The following is a 22,544-nucleotide window of genomic DNA, read 5'->3' as shown; positions in this document are numbered from 1 at the left end:
TTCAAATTCCGGACACTCTCGTTTGTATGGGAAACATTTCACACGAAATGTTTCAATTTTCGCCGTCCAAAAGTTCTCATTTTCGAGGCTCGTTTTATTAGGTTTTTTCCATAAGTATCATTCCAAATTTATAATGCCTAACTACCTTAGACGTCTCTTAGGTGGTTTGACGATTTCAATTGATGATTTGACTGTTGCATTAATGATTATCATGAGCTGTCCGTAATTCGAATCAAAGCGTCCGGAAAATGAGGCAAAAATGAGGGAGCGTCCGGAATAAGAATCATGAAAAGGCCACACGTTTTGATTTATTTAAAATTATTCAAGTTGCGGACGCGTATACTTTACCCACCATCCGAAAGCTAAGGGCTTCCGACGCTCGATAACGCTAATAAATCATACAGAATGATTTATTTTGTATGGTCCAAGCTGGGTTATACTTCACTGAGGCCTTAAGTGTCCGTAATATGAATCAAAACGGTAGTCAAATTTCTAAGCAAAACTGCTCTCATTATATTTTTATAAATCATAGATGAGCAACGATCATCTTTCTTACTTAGCAGGAATGGTTTAGTAACCCAGGCAAGAATCCGTCTGCAGAACCGAATAGTGATCGACGAGGTCAAACTTGCTTCTGCAAATTGGATCACGACACGACGCGCCACATGTGGCTCTCCATAATCGCCCGCGCGCAGTGTGCTTCTACTTCGATTTATGAGAAAGGGAAACCCGGGCCAACGTGCACGAGCTTAACGACCGATCTGAGCCCGCCGAGCTGAACTGAGCCACCGGCTTCGATGCAACGGCAGAGCATCGAATTGAGCGAAATTTTCACAGAGCCCACATTTCGAGCCCCACCTGAAACGAACCGAAACGCAGCAACTCCCCCCGGGTAGTATATAAATCGAATTGCCCATTCCAGCTGTAGCTCACTGTGGATCTTACTGTGTGTGGTTGAGCAGCTGCAAGTAGAATCGTGATCGTGTGAATTGATTTGGTGTTTCCCCAAAATACGAAAGGACTCTTTACAACGGGCAGTGATAGTGTGTTTAGTTGTGGGTACACGTGTGTGACAAATCGAAGAATATTAGTTTAGATCCCGCTGAATAACCAGAAAAGGAAAAAAAATGCGTGCGATAGTGCTAATTTCGGTCCTGTGCGCAGGACTTACGGTCGCCTTCCCACAGCAAGCCATAGATCCTGCCTACCTGCGTCAGTATTACCAACAGATTGCGGCTCAGGCCGGTGCCCAAGGAGGTTCAGCCCAGGCCCGTGCCGATGCGACACCGATCTACGAACAGGGAGCCCAGGAACAGCAACACGTTCCACAATATGTCCACCAACAGGATCAGGTGAGGTTTGGTGACGTGTACGCTATCTAATGAAAGTTTGATACAAGTGATCATGTGAAGTGAAGTGAAATCACACAATGGACGTTGGTCCTGGACTTGTAAAAATATGCAGATGGTGCGAAACGGTTTTGTCAATCTATTATAATTTCCCACAGATTCAGAGGCAGTACCAGCAGCCACAACAGGTTAGGCAATATCAGCCTCAATACCAGCCACAGCAAGTGAGTGTGAAACGGAAATGCATAACGCAGGAAGTACAGTGCTTTGCTTTAGCTAACGCTTGACTACAATAGTCATAACGCACACACCACAAGGAACCGCACGTTATCCTGACTCCAGAAGCACGACACTTGTCTTAACAGTTGTTGAGACGACAGAAAGTACACGATTAATGGACTAAACTGGAAATTTGTTATACTCTTTTATGTGCATTTCAATTTTAAGTGAGATACAGCTGTTATGTGAACTTCGGTATAATTTTCTTAGATTTTGCACAATTATGTGCTTACCTACAACAATGTAATTGCAATAGCTAGAATCGAAACAATCAATAGAAGATTCTACTGAAAAAGGGTGTCATATTACAGAAAGCATTCTTAATTTAGTCAAAACTGGAAAACCATAGGTGAAAAATGATATGATAGCTTAGATTGTATACAGAAAACTATTTTGGAATTCTACCTAAAGCTTTGGAATTAGGTCAAATTAAGTCAAAATTTTCAGAACTGTTTTATACTTTTTCTAAGTGCAAATCATACAGATGTCGATCAGTAAAAAAATTCTTCTTTTTTAATTTAAAAACACATTATAGCCTCTGGGCATCCCGTTTTCAGTTAGAATCCCTCCAAAAACTTTTTGAGAATTATGCTCAGAATTTGACGGAGGATATTTTTAGAAAATCAGGTACTGGAGAACACTGTCCAAGATTTTCTACGTTTCCTGCACAAAATTCTACCAGAAACCCACCTAGTGAAAATCTTGTCCATGATTTTGAGAGAATTATTCTCCTGATTTGATCAATACCTTGGCAAGAATGTTTTGGAAGTTCTGTATAATCCTGGATAGAACAGAATGTGTTTGACCAATTTGATCAGTTTGTATTTATGAAATTTTGGTATCAAAAAAAAGTTTTGCTCATCAAACAGATATAAAATCATGTGAAAAAATGTGAATAAAACATAAAATTAGTGTAATCAATAAAAACTTATTTTTGTTTGTAATAACAAAGAAGATTCAACAAAAATCCATTTTTTTAAGCTTGGTTTATCAAAGAGGTGAACCCACCCAAGGTCGAAAGCACTGTAGTAAAAAAAATCAAAATCTAGCTTGGTTTATACCAGTGGGCACCAAACTGCGGCCCGCGGGCCGCATGCGGCCCCCAGACAGGTTTCGTGTGGCCCGCGAACTGATCTTAAACGTTAGTGTAATGTGGCCCGCACGATTAGATTTCAGGATGACATGGATGGACAATCCTACATGTAAAATAATTGAATGATTATCAGGTATTGAAATAAAACCATCTGAATTTTCTCAACTATCAAGTATATCTGAACAACGATTCCCTTAGTATCAGCTCCAAAGAAGAGGAAATAGTATGATAGAAAACTTCATAGCTTTCTAAGAATCATAATGTTTGCAAAGGCTGAACCGGCAATGAAAGCACATTTTAGATGTATAATGTTTAATGATTCAGGGGCGGATCTGGTTGTTTAACAGATGTTTCTTTAAATTTGTCTCAGTTGATTGAAAGCGGTTGATTGTCAAGCAATTTTGTTAGCTGAATCTTAGTCAAACTTTCTAAAATTTTCAAGTTTCTCCAAGTTCAGGGAACTTTTGTTTTATATTTTGAAAATCGAATTCAAATTCTTTAATGTTTGAATTGAATTGTTTTCGCCATGTTTTGATAAATCTTAAATCTTCTAACTATTGATATTTTTCTGAACTTTCTTGAGGCAGCATACATTTGTTACGTTATACTAAAATTGGAAATTTGACATCCCTTTCCCCTCTCCGTGACGCGATATGCATGAAAAATTATCATAGTTTTGTGTGAATCGTAACGTGTGTGGATATCAACATACCCCCCCCCCCTTTTGAGCTTTACGTTATTTTTGGACGGTGCCTTATACATGCGGCCCGCACCAAACTCTGTAAGCACCACAGTGGCCCGCATAATCAGTTAGGCTGAGGATCACTGGTTTATACGTAGAGCAGTATCCACAGTCATTTAAACTTCAAAGAAGAGTGCCTGGAAGAATGATTAAACATTGATTAGAAGAATGGTTAAACGTTGAAGAGTTTTCAATATTTGAAATTGATTGAATGATGAACAGATTATATTTTTAAATAAAATAACTAAGAGGTAATAGAAGAATATATGAAAAAATATCCAAAATGATATAAAAACGCTGGATCTTTAATTCAGTTAATTGGCAGGTACCGTCGATGGGGGTGACAATGGGTCTGGGGGGTAAGATGGGGTCAAAACGGAAAAATATGATTTATGAAATATTTCAGCTTATAACGGTGATATTACTAAAATTAATAATTCATATGTTTTTAGAAATACTAGTTTTTGTTTACTATATCAATAAACTTGTATGTTGAAATTAGATAAAATTTACAACATTAAATTTCTCCTGTGCAAAGTATCACGCATGTATTTTAACCTCTACCGTTATATTAGTAGAAGGTTTTAAGTCTTTTCATTACACTTCACACGTATTTTCCGGAATGTATTTGATTTTTCGACAAAAAATTTATTTTTTTCGGTGCGGTGTCTAAAACATCAAAAATGGGGGTGAGATTGGGTCAAGCAAGAACGACAGTAAATGAAATTGCAAGTCCACTTTTTTGACATTTTACGGTTCCGGTAGTCCTCTTTTTCATTAAGATGTGTTTATTCTGAAACATCAAAATAGTCTACTTGAGGATTCCGTACATTGAATCACAATGCAACGCATTTTGACAACTTCTCAATCCAGCAACTGTGTTTCGTGCGCAGCAACATCGTAAAATTTTATCAAATGGATTGTTTTTTTTATTTAATTATTTATCAGTGTTTTCATATTATAGAAACATCTCCTGGAAGTACAAATGAGTTGGAACACTGAAATATCGTGATTATGACATCAACATCTGCCTGAAATGTATTGATCGTGGAGTGTCGCTCCGAAATTTAACTATTTGCGAAGAATTAAAATAATCACTGTTTCAGTACACTTTTGGGGAAACTCAATAGGCTTCATGGCAATGGGGATGAGACTTTAAAGACAATTCGAGGGAAAAAAATAGAAAATTTATGTAAACTTGACGATGAATGTTGTGTTTACATATTTTTTTCATAGCTCTTCAATTGTTTGGTATAATCGTTCTTTTAAATGGGTTCATCATACTTGTGAAACATCTTAGATATCTTTTCATCTTGTTTGCATCGTATTTCATCAATATTCTTCAGCTGTGAATGGTTCTGCAGCCATATTATCAAAAACAAGTTATTTCAATTACAGTGACCCAATGTCACCCCCTCTATGGGGTGAGATTGGGTCATTTTTCATTCACTTGTGGTGCCGCGATGAATAAATGTTTTGAACAGTTGTTAATGTACCCTCAAAGTACATACACACCAAATTTGAAGTTTATTGGAGTTAAATTGCAATAGTTATTCAATAAATAATTAGTACACATCCCTTTTTGACCCATTGTCACCCCCAACGACGGTATTTAATCATATACCAACCAAAGCCTTGGATCCAATTATTAGTTTCTAGTGTATTTGTAGTCTCTAAGGTTTTTCTTTTAAGGTTTTGGCATGAGTTATAGTATGTCCATGTCGGTATCTGAACTATTCGGCAAAAATTGAGTATTCCTTGATGTGAACAATCGTTCTGCTCAAAATAACCTTTTCAAAAGGTTCACTGCATCAAACATTATCCAGTATTAAAGTTGACACGACCTTGGCATTTTTCCATTTTTCAGAGAAATTTTACAACTGAAAACATTTGTTGAATATATTGAATAAAAACGTTAAGCTACTTTCGGAAATTCTCTTGATGAGAATTGAAAAAAAAAACACATTTTTGAATTCCTCGATAATAGTTCTTACCGTTTTCAAATCAGTCCCACACAAATTGTTTTCGAAATTTTTCGCTATCAATTACAAATATTTTAGATTTATCCCTCAACAATGAAATCGGATTTTGAGTTTTGTCCCAAGTTTTATTTGATAATCCAAAATCCAACTGTAAGATTTTATTTTCCAAATTTTGATATTTTTTTAGTCCAGACAACAAACAAAAGTACAGTTTGGGTTATTTTGAAAGCCAAATTGAATTTTGATATAAAATTCATCATTACTTGCTTGCACTTGATAAAATACAATACTTTTCCAATGCCTCTAACAATTACTAAACATTTTAAAAATTGCGCTAACTAGAAAACTTGCATTCAAGTTGACAAAACAAGTATGCTTAAGGCCTGTATCTTAGCTTCTTATACTCAGATTAAGCTGATATTCTTAAGCTTCTCAAAATTTTTAATTGTGTAAAACTTATAGTTTTTTAGAATTAAACGGTTAAAGGACATGCAAAAATTACTATATTTTTATTTCGAAATAATAGACAAACAATTATTTTAACTCAACATGGTATTTTACAAAATTATTAAGTTTACCAAATTGAAATTTTTTTCAGATGTGTATATTGTTTTTAAAACATCCATTTAAAATATTATTTAAAACCTAATAATATTAATAAAGAACTTAATAATGTAAATCCAAAAGTTTCCAACTCCAACGTTCTAATTATTGAGCATGTTTGAACACAATAAAAATATTCGAGAACTATAATTGCCCGTTGCAAAAACTATCGAAAATGTTCCAATCTATAACTAATATATTTTACAGTATAACAGCTACAACACAGACGCTACTATGCACGAAACAAATGCAACTTTTCTTACGTCTACTCTAATAACAATTTCTATTCTTCCCACCACTCGACAAAGCTACTCAGTTAAAACCGCTTACACACGCCAAATAATGCAAATAACATTATTGTTTTTTTTTACCAAAACTTACACATTTTCCGTTTCTTTGCCAACTTTCATCCACCCCGTAGATCCAATACGTCCAGGAACAGCAGCAGTTCGCTCAACCCAAGCAGATTAAGGTATCGAAGCCCCGTCCAGCCCAGCAGTACCAAGGACTAGGCCAAGCCACGGGAGGCCAGAAGCACCTCGAAGACGAAGAAGACTATGACGTAAGTATCACTTCACTGCAGTTCGCTTCCGTCCGCATACCACCTATGGATAGTGCCTAGATGGTGGCGATGCAACCAATCATCTGATCACTAAACCAGTTGGGCTTGGAAGCGATCGAGATCAAGTTGACTATGTTACGTACACGAGCATAAACACCATAAACGATGATCCAAGTGTGGTCAGTTGGCTTAGACTTGTACATTGACCCTCAGTACTAGTGGCCACGGTAATGGTCATCAAAGTTACACTCGTTTGGTTGTATTATGCAAACAGCCTCGATCGAGTTAAGGAGGCAGATTCAATCCGGTATTGCTTTTTATGACTCTATCAAACAAGCATGAGAAATGTCATGGATTCAGTCCCAAAATAGACTACAGTTATGCAGGGCTTTTTGAATGAAACAAAAGAAATTGATCACTGGTTTTTGAAAACGGTATTCCAGACTTTGAACCCTGTGGTACTATACAACACAATACTGTTGGAAAAGTCAGCTTTGAGTCATTACTTTGAGTGTTTTTTCAATATTGTATAAGCTTACATATGTATCAACAACTAAACTCATTTTCGGAATCATACGGTATTACCAGCACAGTTTTTCAATCATGAAAATAGTTACTTCTCGAAAAATGCAACAAGATTTCCAAAATTTATCTTCGCAATGCACGAGTTGTCAGCATTTTGACGTCATCTTCTTTTTCCGAGGACCCAAAATTAGTGGATAAGGAAATTTAGGGCAGAAACACCAATTTTAGCCAGCCTAAAAGATTTTTTTTTCATATATGGAAATCCCTACATCTACTGCAAATACGCCAAATGAAAGCTTGTAATCCATATTATGTATGAAAAATACCGGAACTGAAAATTAATTTCCTTCCTTTAGTTTTTCAATCAATTTGGACGAATAAATTTATGTAGCTCTTTCATGTAAATGTGTTAGAACACACTGAAACACACTGAATGTTTCGTTCCATTCATTCTGTGTAGAACGGTGTATTATCCACTATGGCTAAAATTGTCACTATGGCCAAAACCGGTAATTCTACCCTACCAAAAATGCTTCCAACAGCAACAATAAAATCAGTAATAATGAGCTGCGAAAACCCTTTTCAAATTTGGTAATGAAATGCACCGTAACGACACGGACCACATGTCCAATTTGCGATACTGACCACGGTCAAGCCATAGATGCATTGAGGTACGAAGCGAACATCTTACATATATGCACAACGCATTAAGACGCGCGCTCGCATAAGCCAATTGGGAGCGTGTGAAAAGAAATAAGGAAAAAGCGCTCGAGGAGATATGCTTGCGAAATACCTACCTATATGTTTGATGCGCTGCGATGATCATAACCGGCGTGGTTTCGATGGATAAAATTGAAAATGTGAAGCAAATTGCGTGTAACATCATAGCAAATTGGTACACAATGTTGCTTCAGAGGCGGCTAGAATCGATTCACCGCCTATTGATTGGATTTATTCCAAGGGGTGATTGATGCAATTCAAATCGATTTAGTTTTCATGGCAATTGATGGTGTTTCCTAACACTTTCATTTGTCCGAAATGTGTTTGGTATGTTTCTATCATTGTATCTTAAATCTCTGCACATCATTCCCAGTATTTATCTGTTTCAATTTTGTATATGACGAATTTAAAATGTGTAGGGCAGGGATGGGACATGTACTGTAGCAAACATTCACATTTTTCTACACGACCATCTAAAACCAAAGCAAACCATGACCGTTCAAAACAAAAAAAAAATGTCACAACTCTTCAAATCTGTAATCTTCTTCTTCCCAACGTTTTTTTAAACCCGAATGCGAAATGACTCGAGCACGGTGGTGACACGATTTTTCCGGTTTTCGGGGTTTTGCATTTTGCTCGATAAAGGCAGCATGAAATTGAACTTGTTTATATGTATCGCAACGAAATGATTGTGGTCTTGCTTTTAGCGCTAATAGATTTCAATTATTTGAAATAAATAAATAAATAAATCATTCACCTCGAGACAAAAACATTCAAGCAGTGTGTGAACCGTTGGCAGCGCAACGCCTGATGGTAGGTGATGCTGCTGTTGCTTCCCAAGCCTGGTATTCTATTCTTGGCACTTTCGGTTCCCATCGATAGGGTTTTTAGGCTACTTAGCTCACATTTGGCCACAAAATTAGTTATACTGATCACACTGAAGTGCTTTGCAAGTTGTGAACAATTCAGCCAAGAACTCTTCCATGCCAAAGTGAATTATGGAAGTGCCTAGCTACTTGGAAAAGTCTCAACTACCATAAGAGTCAATAGTCCAATGAAAAAAAAATGTGTTCATCGCGAATTTATTGATATCTCTTGAAATTGTTCCGAAAATGTTTCTTGAGATCAATTGTTAACGTTGTGAGAGATTTTTCTATAACTTCCACATTAACTTCTTCATAGATTCTTTTGAGACGTCTTTCTGAGATACCTCGAAATATTTCGCCAAGCGATATCTCTAATGATTTATCTAAGAACTCTTTCACAATTTTCATATTAGTTCCTCTACTTATTCTCATAAAATCATCCAAATATTTAGTGGAAAATAATCAATGGAAGTTCTAGAACTGGTTCATTGCATTTAAACCTACCTCACCAGAAAACATTTCTTTAAATTTTTACAATAGAGATCCTCAACATAACTAAGGTCATTTTGGTACTGTAAGCAAGAGCAAATTTAGCCTTAGCATAGAAAAATATTATGAAGAAATTAATAGAATGGTTCACTTCCCAAGTATTGAAATATTCCTGGACCTGTAAAAACACAGCAAGCTCAAAACACAGCAAACGTCAAAATTATGGATACATAGAAACTTCAGGAATACCGAAGGGAATACCCTGGAATGTTTAACACAAAGTGTATGAGTGACTTTATGAGCATGGATCGTTGACCACAGTAAGTCTTATATGTGATTCGAGAGCTAAGAAATAAATAAGACATGGACATGACACGACGAGCTTAACTGTCTGACAACAGTAACCACACGATCTCGAATCCGTTATATCTTTGAAAAACAAAAATGATCCGCGGTTTCTAATTCTACCCGGGTTTGATGCAGGAAGTACTTGATTCACTCTAGTAGAAATTCATCCAGCAACTTTCGCACAGATTACTCCAACGCACGGTGCATTGCTTCATAGACAATAATCAAATTTCAAGTTATTTCATTAGCGGATCAAATCAAGTATTGGTCAGCTATGCGAAACGATCGAAACAAGCGTCAAAAGGGATAGTTGTAAAAGAAGCTAAAAAACTGAATTTTGTCGCATGTTTTCAGCATTCTTTTGAACTAGTACGGAGAGAGTTGAAACTTATATATTCAATCAAAATCTAGATATGGCTGAAGGTTGGTAAATTATAATAGATGAGACAAGGATACCAATATTGGTCTTGAATTCGAGGAATCAGCACGTTGAAATAGATATGAAATAAATCTTTTGAAATACTAACTTGTAACTTTGGTTATCAATTCAAAATGGTTCACCAAGTTCCACTATGAATCATGCACAGATTTCTTTCTTAGAGTGTCCTCTAAAAGGTCTGATAGATACAACTGCAACTTCATGCCACTGCTTAACTAATACAAGTATGAAAATGGGTGGTTTGGTGATGAAAAATCAAAAAATTCTGCAACGATATGAGGTCTAGGCTCAACCAGACATTAAATCTAAGCAAGTTTATGTTTAACCAAACAACTTTTAAATGTAGTTGTAATTTCATTAAAAATTAATTAAAAATTTACAAAAATGTGATTCTTAGTCTAAAACCGTATGAGTCACTTTTGCAGCTACGAGTAAAAGATTATAAGATCATTATGAACAATTTAAGTACAACTTGCATGGTTTTTCATGGAAATTAATGAAATTGGCATTTGAGACAGTTTTGCGATTTTGCGTATATCATATGTTGTTTATGCAAATTATAGGTATTTTGACCAGAAGCAACTTCCCCTTCCATACCAAGGTGCTGAAATGGCTTGATCTTCCAGTTTTGAATTTTGTCCCGCATCTTCATGCATTTATCGCGCTGTGCAGCATTTTTTTTAAGATTATCTTTGAAGTTTCTCCAACAAATAACACATAAGTTTCGCCTTTCGGGGATTCCTGATTTTTTTTATATATTTCGAGAACTGTTAGCATATTTCTTTAAAAAAATCATGAATTTCGCATAAAAGAATTTCAGATAAATGTCTTATGAATTTCTGCTGCAATGTTTTTTGAAGTCGCATCCATGATTTTCGACGCAGTTATTGACAAATTTCTGGTTTCATATGGTGTTTTTTGACGGTTTTTGACAGAAAGTTATGGAAATTTCTACAGGAAAATTTGAAGTATTTTATTTTTCTTTTCACTCGTGTATTGTGTAGCCAGTGCCAACTTAATTATTACAAGATATATAAGTTTCCAAACTCTTGAATAAATTTATAATGAAACTTCTGCAAGAACTTGCAATTGCAATTGAAGTTGATAGTGAAATTAAAAGCGAATTTGGTAGAGAATTTGATAAAATTGTTTCTTCAGGAATACCTACTGATGTTTTATTTTGTTTTTTTTTTAAAGATTTTTTAGTTAAATCCGTGTCAAATATTCTGAAAACAAGTTATGACCTAGCCTTTCCTGCCTAAACAGAAGGAAGATGGTGTTTTCCCTATAACTACAATGGATTGTACTTTCACTATTATAGCAGATTTAATTCCAACGTAATTATTCATTCAAACAGCTAATATTCAACAGCACCCTTTCTTGTTCTAGCCGTCATCGCCAAAATAAAGTATCAAGACGGGAAAATCTTTTTAAAAATTATTTGTACTTTATAGTTGACATATAATCTTTGAAATACACTAGGCGATTCTATCACTTAGTATTACTTTACTCTTATTTGTACCAAAAATTTCAGTCCCAAACATCTTATTTATGTAGCGTAGTTGGCTACACTTCTGCTTTATAGGCGGGTCGTAAGGTCATGGGCTCAGTTTCTCTGATAAAACACGTAGAATATTGGTAATTGTGTTGTATAAAGATTGGGTAATTACGTTCAGAGAAATATTATTTAATTATAATTCAAATGAAATCCACCTGTTTCAAAATGGGATAATGGCCAACTGCTCTAAAAATACTCTTACAATTGGGGATACTTGATTTCACTGTTTGCCATGCACCTAAGCCAAGCAAAGCTAACTCATTTTTTCAAAATTCTAATAAATTAAATTTGAATAGAAGTTTATGGCACTTCAGATGAAAAATCTGCATAATAATTTGAGGGTCAATTATATTTTCAAATAAAATCAAGTTGAGTAGATTTTTCCAAGCCGTTAACTGCTCATCAAATACTATTATAAGGAGTATTGCACAACATTGCTAGCAACGTAACTGTTTTAAATTTCATAGAAAAAGTGGGGTTAAGATGATTTGAAATCGATGGTACGCCTCGTATTTTAATGAGCACAAGTCTTGGGAACTAAACAACGCTCAGCGTTGAAAACTTTAACAATTGGTCACTACCAGCAAGCAAGCAATCGAATAAATTTTCATCGCGAACGGTTGTCAAATTCTCTTAAATGAAAATTTGAAGTTTGTCATCATTTTATAATTACCTCAAATTCCCCTGGGGATCAAATCCACCCAGCCTGCCCTATATCAAATAAACAAAACACTTTGAACGTCCTTTTGTGATGGCAGGCTGTGTTAAAATTACACAAGCAACTGCGCAGTTTTAAGCTTCTTGAACAAATACTACATCGTAATGTTTCTAACAAGAACGCAAATAAAAGCTTATTCGAGAGTCCAATAGTATCCTATTGAAAGCGAGAATCGATCGCTTCCAATTGGAAAGTACAAAGCTCTACTGTGATACACCCTAAATGCACCCTTGTCACATTTATATCTCGCATAGATTCGTTTTATATCAGAAAAGGGCATTGCGTGAACCACTCAAAATTGTTCAACAAATTACTCCCTAACTAATTGACTAGGAACTGTTTACAATCAATCATTCATTATGCAAAAGAAGAACAGAAAACAGTCTACCTACTAACTACCTAGAACTGAATCAAAAGTGCTAAGAATAAGATCCAGCTCCCTACTTTACCATTCTTCGGTAAGACAAAGCAACATCGTATGGCGATTCAAGGAACGTTTATTAGCCTAACACCAACAGAGAAAAGATATGCTCAACACTTTATTAGTCACCGGGCAGTACTGTGCTGCATTTTATTGGCCTCCTTGCCTCTAAGATTGCCACTTAAAGTGTGCAATTATACGAGGAAATCTGCGATATTAATTACATGGTTAAACATCAACCGGTGCTGTTATGTAAGCCACCACATCGGTCTGACAGAGCAGCTTGCAGACAACCAGTGCCAATCCAAAACAGATGTGTTTTGCATGATTTGCGCGCGCTGTGCTGTGACATAATGCACTCTGCACCAGCACCGCATTGTGCCCAGTTGGACAATAAAACACAAAATGCACATTAAATGCAGAGACAACGTATAGAGACGGATCAAAGTTAAGCGCCTCACGCGAAGAAAGGTGAACCGATTAAGCACTCCAGGGCAGCAGATTTATTACTATGTTCGCTCGCTCTTCGGCGCACGGTATTACTGCCAACTGGCTTTATATGAAGGGTTCTCACTTTGATTCTCTTGAAATTATGGTTACCCATTTATATCGCGTGATATATTTTACCCCGTTCACTATTCTAACTTGTTGGGGACAAGTCAAATTACTGATGAGCGATGTAATATGTTTCAATGCTTAAAATACTTTGAAAGCTTTTCGAAGTATTAGAGGGTATTTGACAAGTGCTCTTTGTTTAAGAATTACTGAATTTCCACATTGACTTGTTATTGGGTTTAGCTTGATGTAATAGGTCTGATGAGTATATACGATAATGTCTACAAATCATTTGGAACAAAACTACAACCAATACCAATAACTTTCATTCCATTGTCCTATCTCCACCACAGCCCAACCCATCCTACCAGTTCGGTTTTGACGTCAAGGACGACGAGTTCACCAACTACCAAAACCGCAAGGAACAGCGCGACGGCAACGTAATCAAGGGCAGCTACTCGGTCGTCGACTCTGACGGATTCATCCGTACCGTTACCTACACCGCCGATCCGAAGGAGGGCTTTAAGGCCGAAGTCAGCCGTCAGCCAACAGACATCGTCGTCAAGACCCCCAAACCAATCCCGGAATACCAGCAGCAGTCCCACCAAATCCACCAGCAGCAGCAACCTCAGCAGCAGCACCGTCTTCAGCAGCAGCCTCAGAAGCCCCGACCTGACTACACCCAGTACCAGTAAGGCAGTAGGCTAGCGAGGTCAAAAGGCTGATGATATACAAGACTTATCCTACTTCCTTTCCCTCAAAAAGTATCCCTTCCTACACTCCTATATCATTTAGCATCTCATCATCTTAGAAAAAGAAGAAAAACTATAATTTATGATAATATTATAATAGTGTTAATTATTATTGTACGTTAGAAGAGAACACCGTTATACTGAAACACATCACCACTGCCGCAGCGTGAGTTCAAATTGCAACGCTATTTATAGAAGAAGAGACATGATTCACCTACAAACAGTTAAAAACAACACACCGAGCTGAAATTAATCCATTCTAGCTTTTTTTTAATATCCACAGTTGTTGTCACTGCGAGGCGAAAGTGGAAATTAAAACGTGTCGTTTATTTTCACTTCAGCCGGCTTGGCACGATTTACGAGTAAGGTCATCTTACGGTAAACGAGAACATGAATTCATAAAAAAAAGTATCAACTTCAGTTTTTGCGATCAATTGAAAGAGGCACCCGCAGAGGGTGAATTGTGTCGAACTTTTTGACGCTCTCATTTAAACCACCATCACGCTGCTGTAGCAAAACATGATTGAAATAATAAGATGAAAAATAATGAAATTCATCCGTTCTCTTTTTAATATCCGAAACAATTCCTTTCATGAGTATGATTACCAAAAATCGATTACAGTCAATGTCATTGATTTATTGCGTAGTTTAATTTTCCATATATTCATTCATTTATTGAATTAACATATTCATTACAATAAAGCGTTGTCGACAACTCCAAGCGACTCCAAGATTACTATTCGCTACGGCTGTATGTGCTATGTTCCGCTGAAGATTAATACATATTTGAAAAAAATTCAACTACGTTGAAAACTCATAATAGTCGGGAGGATCTCAAAAATTCTTAATTTTTTTAATTCCGTGTCTATAATTTTATCTAGCAAACTTTGTAAAAAACACAAAAAATGTTAAAAATCTTGGAAAAAAGTTATGATAAAAAGTATGATTTTTAGGGGCTGATCACATTCAATGGCATATATCTCAAAATATAAGTATTAGAGATAGAAAAATCGTGTCTTCGACAAAGTTGTTTCAAATTGCCAACTCTACAACTTTGCCGAAGACACCATATGTCTATCTAAATGTTTTGCAAAAATAGTTTTTCTATCTCACTGCTAGGTGGATTGATCACCAAACATTTTTCGTCAAAAGTTGCGCCTTAATATACCAAGAAACTTCTCCGAACAAACTATATCGCTAAAATTAACCGTTTTGGGCGCAATTCAAGAAGCGCATGAAATTGAGAAAATAAGACACAGTGCGCTGCAGGAGGTGTGCTGGACAGGTTCGATGGTGCGAACGTTTAGAGGTAATCATACCATCTACCAGAGCTGCGGCAAAACACATGAGCTGGGAACAGCTTTAATAGTGATATGCAAAGGCGCGTGATCGGGTGGTGGCCGATCAACGAAAAAATGTGCAAGTTGCGAATTAAAGGCCGCTTCTTCATCTTCAGCATCATCAACTTGCAAAACCCACACTTCGGAAGCACTGATGATGACAAGGACGAATTTTACGCGCAGCTCGAACGCGAGTACAACCGACGTCAAGATCATCATACGAGATTTGAACGCTCATGTTGGCTAGGAGGAGGAGTTCAGACCGACGATTGGAAAGTTCAGCGCCCACAAGTTGACAAACGAGAACGGCCTACGACTGATAGATTTTGCCACTTTCAAGAATATGGCCATTCGTAGCACCTATTTCAAGCACAGCCACCCGTATCGGTACACCTGGAGATCACCTCAGCAGACAGAAACGCAAATCGACCACGTTTTGATCGATGGACGGCACTTCTCCGACATAACCGACGTCAGAACCTATCGTGGCGCTAACATTGACGCCGACCACTACATGGTGATGGTGAAACTGCGCCCAAAACTATATTCGTCATCAACGATGACGGTACCGATGCCCGCCTCGGTACAATCTAGCGCGACCGGATGTCGCCAATGCGTACGCGCAGCATCTTGAGGCAGCGTAGCCGGATGAGAGTTTGCTCGATAGGGCCCTCTTGAGGACTGCTGGAGGACAGTCAAAGCAGCCATTAAAGACGCTGCCGAAAGCATTGTCGGATATGTGGAACGGAGCTCAAGAAACGATTGGTTTGACGAGGAGTGCGTGGAACGATACAGACTGAAGTGGAAACAGCAAACCCACCTATTCCGGAACAAAAAGCGCCACCAGGAAGAGATGCAATGCCAAAAGATGGAGTTGGCCGCTTGACTGCGTCAGCTGATAATCAGAATCTGAGAAACGGAACAGCTACCGTAGGAGTGGAGGCAATGCTTTATATGCTCTATCTACAAAAAGGGCGACAAACTGGAGTGTGAAAATTATCGTGCAATCACTATTCTAAACGCCACCTACAAAGTGCTATCCCAGATTCTCTTCCGTCGTCTATCACCTATAGCAAACGAATTCAGGGAAGCTATCAAGCAGGTTTCATCGACGGCCACTCGACAACGAACCAGATCTTTTCCGTGCGGCAAATCCTCCAGAACTACCGTGAGTACCAGGTCCCTACGCACCATCTGTTCATCGATTTTAAGGTGGCATACAACAATATTGACCGCGTAGAGCTATGGAAGATCATAGACGAGAACAGCTTTCGCGGGAAGCTCACAAGATTGATGAACGGTGTGCAAACAACGAGATCCTGACAATTTATTTGCTTCGTGGACGACATGGATATTATTGGCAGAAAATTTGACACGGTGGCAGATTTGTTCACCCACCTGAAACGCGAAGCAAATAGAGTCGGACTGGTAGTGAATGCGTCGAAAACAAAGTACATGCTGGTTGGCGGAACTGAGCGCGACAGTGCCCGCCTAGGAAGCAGTGTCACGATAGACGGAGATACCTTCGAGGTGGTGGACGAGTTCGTCTATCTCGGATCCTTGCTGACGGCTGACAACAATTTTAGTCGGGAAATACGAAGGCGCATCATCAGTGGAAGCCGGGCCTACTATGGGCTCCAGAAGAAACTGCGGTCAAAAAAGATTCACCGCCGCACCAAATGCATGATGTACAAAACGCTCATAAGACCGGAAGTCCTCTACGGGCATGAGATGTGGACTATGCTCGAGGAGGACTTGCAAGCTCTTGGGGTTTTCGAACGCCGAATGCTAAGGACGATCTTCGGCGGTGTGCAGGAAGACGGCGTGTGCCGGCGAAGCATGAACCGCGAGCTCGCTCAACTCTATGGCGAACCCAGTATCCTGTGGGTAGTTAAAGCTGGAAGGATACGCTGGGCAGGACATATTGCAAGAATGCCGGACAACAGCCCTGTAAAGATGGTGTTTGCTAAGAATCCGGTCGGAACAAGAAGGCGTGGGGCGCAGCGAGCTAGGTGGATTGACCAGGTGCACCAGGACCTAGAGAGCGGGAGTCGCAGTCGAGGATAGAGAGAAGCGGCCATGAATCGAGTGAATTGACGAAATATTATTGGCGAGGCTTTATCAAGCTAATTGATGTAAAACCAAATAAATAAATAAAATAATAAGTGAGTTAATCATACTTGTGAAACATCTAAGAAGTCTTTTCGTCTTGTTTGCATCGTATTTCATCAATATTTTTTCAGCTGTGAATGGTTTTGCAATCATATTCTCAAAAACAATTTATTTCAATTGCAGAGACGTTATGTCACCTTTATGGGGTGAGATTGAGTAATTTTTCATTCACTTGTAGTGGCGTAGTGGATACATGTTGTTCTTTAACTTTTTGAGCAGTTGTTAATGTACTATCAAAGTTGCTCAAAGCTGGTCCTTACCTTAAGACTCATAACTAGGGGGTGCCCCGTTGAGTTTTACAACTTGTTTGTTTAAGGGCCAGTCTAGTACATACACACCAAATTTGAAGTTTGTAGGAGTCAAATTGCAATAGTTATTCAATAATAAATTCGCATATATCCTTTTTTGACCCAATCTCACCTCCAACGACGGTACATATATTTAATGTTTATTGTTATACAGTCGAGTCTCCTCAACTCGATAATCTATAACTCGATATACTCTATAACTCTATGGATTTTTCGGTCGCTTCAATAACTAGGTATCTATATGCTTCCAGTGGGCAATTTGCCTTTTGAAGGAAACACCACACTAGACAACGGACTAGCATGCAACGCCCAGTGGCACAGTCGGAAAACATTGCTCTCGAAAAATTTTACGGCCAGATGCGGGTATCGAACCCACACTCCTTGGCACGATGCCCAACACGGCTAAATGCCTTGGTGACACTAAGCGCACGGCCACAAAGCCCAATGTTGCCGCAATGACGTTAAAAATGCTAACGATCGATATAGAATTACAATCACAAATTAAAAATAAAACAATAAAAAAGAACAGGAAAAATCAGGTATCTTCGTCAGCGAACACAACAGTTTCGTGGAAGGAAAATTCAGTAGCCACTCGGTTAAACACGGCAAAACTAAGACTCTATCGACATTCCTACGGACTCGCAAAGGATCGAGGTTGATCAGTTGGCAACGGTTTTCGTAGCATGGAAGTCGATACGGGTCTCTCCATGGCAACCTACGTATCGCAAAGTGAAGAAAACGGCATTGGATTGACTCTATTCGGTCTACCCCGTTGCTATGAGCCATTTTACGAGACGTTTCGGAACAGCTGATCGCCGCAACGGCGTCAATTGACAGGAGACCTGGGATTAAATTCAGCGTGATTTTCAATAAGCCATTTTACGAAGCCTGGTCAAATGACAGGAGACCTGGGATTTTTCAATCATCGTCGTCAGTTTTCGCGATGATGATGGTTGATGACTGTGCGCATTTCTAGCGTAGCTTTTCATCCAGGCGAAAACTTAAATGGAGAAAAATTATTAAAATATTTCTGATCACAAAAGTGCTTTTTTATGTGCAATATGGGTAACAAAGAGGTAGCTGATTCAATAACTAGGTGTAATGTTGCAGTAACGAACATTTTTGGATCTCATTTTTGTCATTTTCTCCATGTCCTCGTTTGGTAAGATGAGGCGTTGTTGAAAATCACGCTGGATTTAATCCCAGGTCTCCTGTCAATTGACGCCGTTTCGGCGATCAGCTGTTCCGAAACGTCTCGTAAAATGGCTCATAACGCCTCATCTTACCAAACGAGACGTTTCGGAACAGCTGATCGCCGAAACGGCGTCAATTGACAGGAGACCTGGGATTAAATCCAGCGTGATTTTTAACAACGCCTCATCTTACCAAACGAGGACATGAAGAAAATGACAAAAAAGAGCTCCAAAAATGTTTGTTACTGCAACTTTACACCTAGTTATTGTATCAGCTACCTCTTTTTCACCTATATTTCACATAAAAAGGCATTTTTGTGATCAGAAATATTTTAATATTTTTTCTCCATTTAAGTTTTCGCCTGTATGAAAAGCTACGCTTGAAATGCGCACAGTCATCAACCATCATCATCGCCATAACTGACGGCGATGATTGAAAAATCCCAGGTCTCCTGTCATTTGACCTGCTTCGTAAAATGGCTCATACCATGGACCACGGTGTACTACATTAAGAAGGTGATATATTCCGAAAACTGACAGCTACTTGACAACGTCATTCCTATCCTCCTCGAACAAATTTGCGAGAAAAATGATCTAGTGGTCCGGAAGGTATATGGTACGATAGAAGTGACGTCACATGTTTACAATCAAACTTGATATTTACATCAGTAAAGAGCCAGCCTTGTTAATTTTTATGCCGTGCCATGCCTTAATTAAGGCTATCCATGAGGACTTTTCGTGATAGGACTGACAGCTAAAAGTGTGAATGCAACCGAAATGAAAGAGTAAACAAATCATGCGAGTGTTATCGGAGCTTTACATTTTCCTTTCACGCTCGTTCAAATCTACTCAAAAGAGAGTAACTTTGACTCCCTTTTGAACTTTCATAATAGCTGTCAAAAGTGAGTAGTTTTATTTTATCAAAGTGAGTAACTTGTTACGCACTCATGAAAGAAAACGACCTTACTCACTTTTGAGTAAACACTAACATATTTGACTCACTTTGGAACTGTTAAATACTTGTGAAAATTTCGGCTTCCAAGTTGCGAAGTAAATATCGTTGTAAGAATATGTATTATACTAGTAAAACAGTGCTTAAAATCTGTAGAATTACCTATAACGAATCATGCAAGTTGTGCAATAGATGAATTATTGTTACTGTTATTATTAATCCCGATATCAAGTGAAGCGAGATCGGATTTTTTTAAGGTTACCAAGTCATGGTATTGATCGAACAACCGCAAGAATAAACTTAATATACAGTAAGTTTTACCGTCATACTTTTTTATTGAACTAGGGTAGGTGTACCAGTTATGGACATAGTGGTTCCCTATTTCGCCATACGTTTAAATAATTTAAATAATCAAATGTTTTCAGTTTCTGAAAATTTTTGTGTGTTGTAGCAATTAGATTTAAGATTAACCTTGATGATAATACATTCAAAAAGATTTAAAATGTAAAAGTTATAAAAATTTTAAATATGGCCAAATAGGGAACCACTATGGCCATGACTGGTACACTTTCCCTAATCATCAATTCTTTTTAGTCTTTCCGGAAATGCTACTGGCTCGGGCAAACATCCGGATCAAAATCCAGTGAGAGAATTTCACCGGATGAACATTGAGAGGAAGAATGCGCAGCGAAATCGTTCATTTTTGGTAAACACGGCCCGCAGTTTACTGCAAACACTTAGGTTATCTTCCCGCTGGAAGTTGCCGCGTGACGTCATCGTAAATTGATCTCCCAGAGATTTATATACTTCGGGGATCCGTTATAGAGAAGCGAAAGTTTAGACATAAATATCACAATTTTATTACTTATCATGTACTTTTCATATATTTATGTATGAAATAATGAAATAAATGTTATTCCTTTCGAATATTTTTTTCTGATTCTATTTATAAATACAAATAATAAATTTATTTCCCGAAATATTATTTCTGAAGTGAGTGACATCTACTCACTTTCGCAAATTTCAGATTAAACGAAGTGAGTAAGTGTTACTCTAACTTTGACATTTGACAGTGTTACTCTAAAGTGAGTAACACTGGCTTTACTCACTTTTGAACAGTTCCACTTTGTTCCAAAGTGAGTCGAAATCTACTCACTTTTGAGTAGATCTGAACGAGCGTGTTGTAATCGAAAAGTCACTCCGATCGCGAAACGTCAAAAGCACATGGTAAACAAAAAAAACCAGCTGATCGCAGCTGTCTCATTAGGGCGATTCAAATTTTAAAAATGTTTGAAAATCCAATCTCCCATATGCTCCTTACCAAATGCAAATTTCTTTATTATGGTTTGGAGAATGAGTTTTTACTATGGGATAATAAGTTTGTACTTACATTACAGTACTAGTGTGTTTGGAACATATCTCAAAATTACTCCATAGTAATTTCCATATAAACCTACATTGTCTTTGGGCCACCTTTAAATCACCACCTAGAATGGTGAAAATTTTACAGAACACTTATTTTATGGTAAGGATGATAAAGAACATATGGGAGATTGGATTCTCGAACATTATTAAATTTTGAACTGCCCTACTGTCTCATGGATTGCCTTATACTCTAGCGGAATCTTACGATCGAGCAACATAGCGACACCAAGGGTGGAACTGGCGGCTCTTTATTGCTACCCCGACGTGTCGCTGGTTCTAAAATGTAAACAACCATACAAAATAACGACCAAACAATGGTGACGGCGTAATCAATTTTCTCGCAAACATCTTTTTTGGGAATTTAGCAGAATTTTCTGATTAAATTACCAACAGCGCACTGCAGTAGCACGTAGCAAATAACTGCTGGCAAACATTTTATTTCAAGCGCATTGATTACCTGTAATTATGCGAAGAATGATTTTCACTTTTCCGCGTTAAGCCTTAAAACTGGTTCTGGACTTAGGTTGGCGGCTTTTCAATTTTACTCCCAGTTGACAGCCGCCCTCCACCCTTGAGCGACACATCCTTAAAGTTGTTGTCGATTCTGAACATAATACCTATAGCGCTCTGGAAGCTCTATCGACAATGTAAGAAATATGCTGGTTTTATTTTAATTGCGAATTAAAAATCACGCCCAAATCCTTTACGTGGTTTACACGTTCGACAGTCATTTCAAGCAGCTCATAATTGAATACGACTGGCTGTTTCTTTCGCGTGAATGTTATGACGGAACATTTTGCCGGGTTGATCACCATCCGATTTAACGTACGCCAACAAGCCAAAGCATCAAGTTGCCTCTGAAGAAATAACTAGATCAAATTTTCAGATAAATCTTAAGGTCATCTGCATAAGATAATGCATAGGCCTTTAACGACCGTATGTACACTACCCACCAAAAGTATGGAATCGTTGCAATACTGAGTATTGCAGCACTTTTATGTTTAGCATCACCCGAAATCCAGTGATAAAAGCTTTTTCAACAAAAACAAAAAATCGCAGGAGCTCGAATGCGCATTTTTGTAGATGTCCTCAAAAATACATTGATCTAGCACCTCAGAACCACGAGATAATATTAATTTTAGGTGATGCTAAA

General features: G+C 37.9%; 1 protein-coding gene across 2 annotated transcripts; it reads left to right on the top strand.

Annotated features, from left to right (window-relative positions):
* The first annotated feature begins 779 nt into the window (after nt 1-779).
* Nucleotides 780-14,545, top strand: LOC5577142 (kinesin-related protein 6). Of its 2 annotated transcripts, XM_001663182.2 has the most exons (4): nt 780-1,352; nt 1,508-1,573; nt 6,470-6,610; nt 13,603-14,545. In XM_001663182.2, the coding sequence occupies exons 1-4, from the start codon at nt 1,128-1,130 to the stop codon at nt 13,942-13,944; spliced, it is 774 nt and encodes a 257-aa protein (XP_001663232.1). In that variant the 5' UTR covers nt 780-1,127; the 3' UTR covers nt 13,945-14,545. The 2 variants fall into 2 exon arrangements, with proteins under 2 accessions (XP_001663232.1, XP_001663233.1); XM_001663183.2 differs by lacking the exon at nt 1,508-1,573 and having other exon boundaries at nt 927-1,352.
* The last annotated feature ends 7,999 nt before the right edge of the window (nt 14,546-22,544 follow it).

This window comes from Aedes aegypti, chromosome 2 (genome assembly GCF_002204515.2).
Source record: "Aedes aegypti strain LVP_AGWG chromosome 2, AaegL5.0 Primary Assembly, whole genome shotgun sequence".
In the NCBI taxonomy this organism is placed as follows: Eukaryota; Metazoa; Arthropoda; class Insecta; order Diptera; family Culicidae; genus Aedes; species Aedes aegypti.
Note: the sequence above shows the minus strand (reverse complement) of the source record. Positions and strands in the feature narration are given on the sequence as shown.

Coding starts and splice junctions, on each gene's coding strand:
- LOC5577142 (XM_001663182.2), top strand. CDS start 1,128: ATGCGTGCGATAGTGCTAATTTCGGTCCTGTGCGCAGGACTTACGGTC. Junction 1,353..1,507: donor ATGTCCACCAACAGGATCAG/GTGAGGTTTGGT, acceptor AATTTCCCACAG/ATTCAGAGGCAGTACCAGCA. Junction 6,611..13,602: donor AAGACGAAGAAGACTATGAC/GTAAGTATCACT, acceptor TCTCCACCACAG/CCCAACCCATCCTACCAGTT.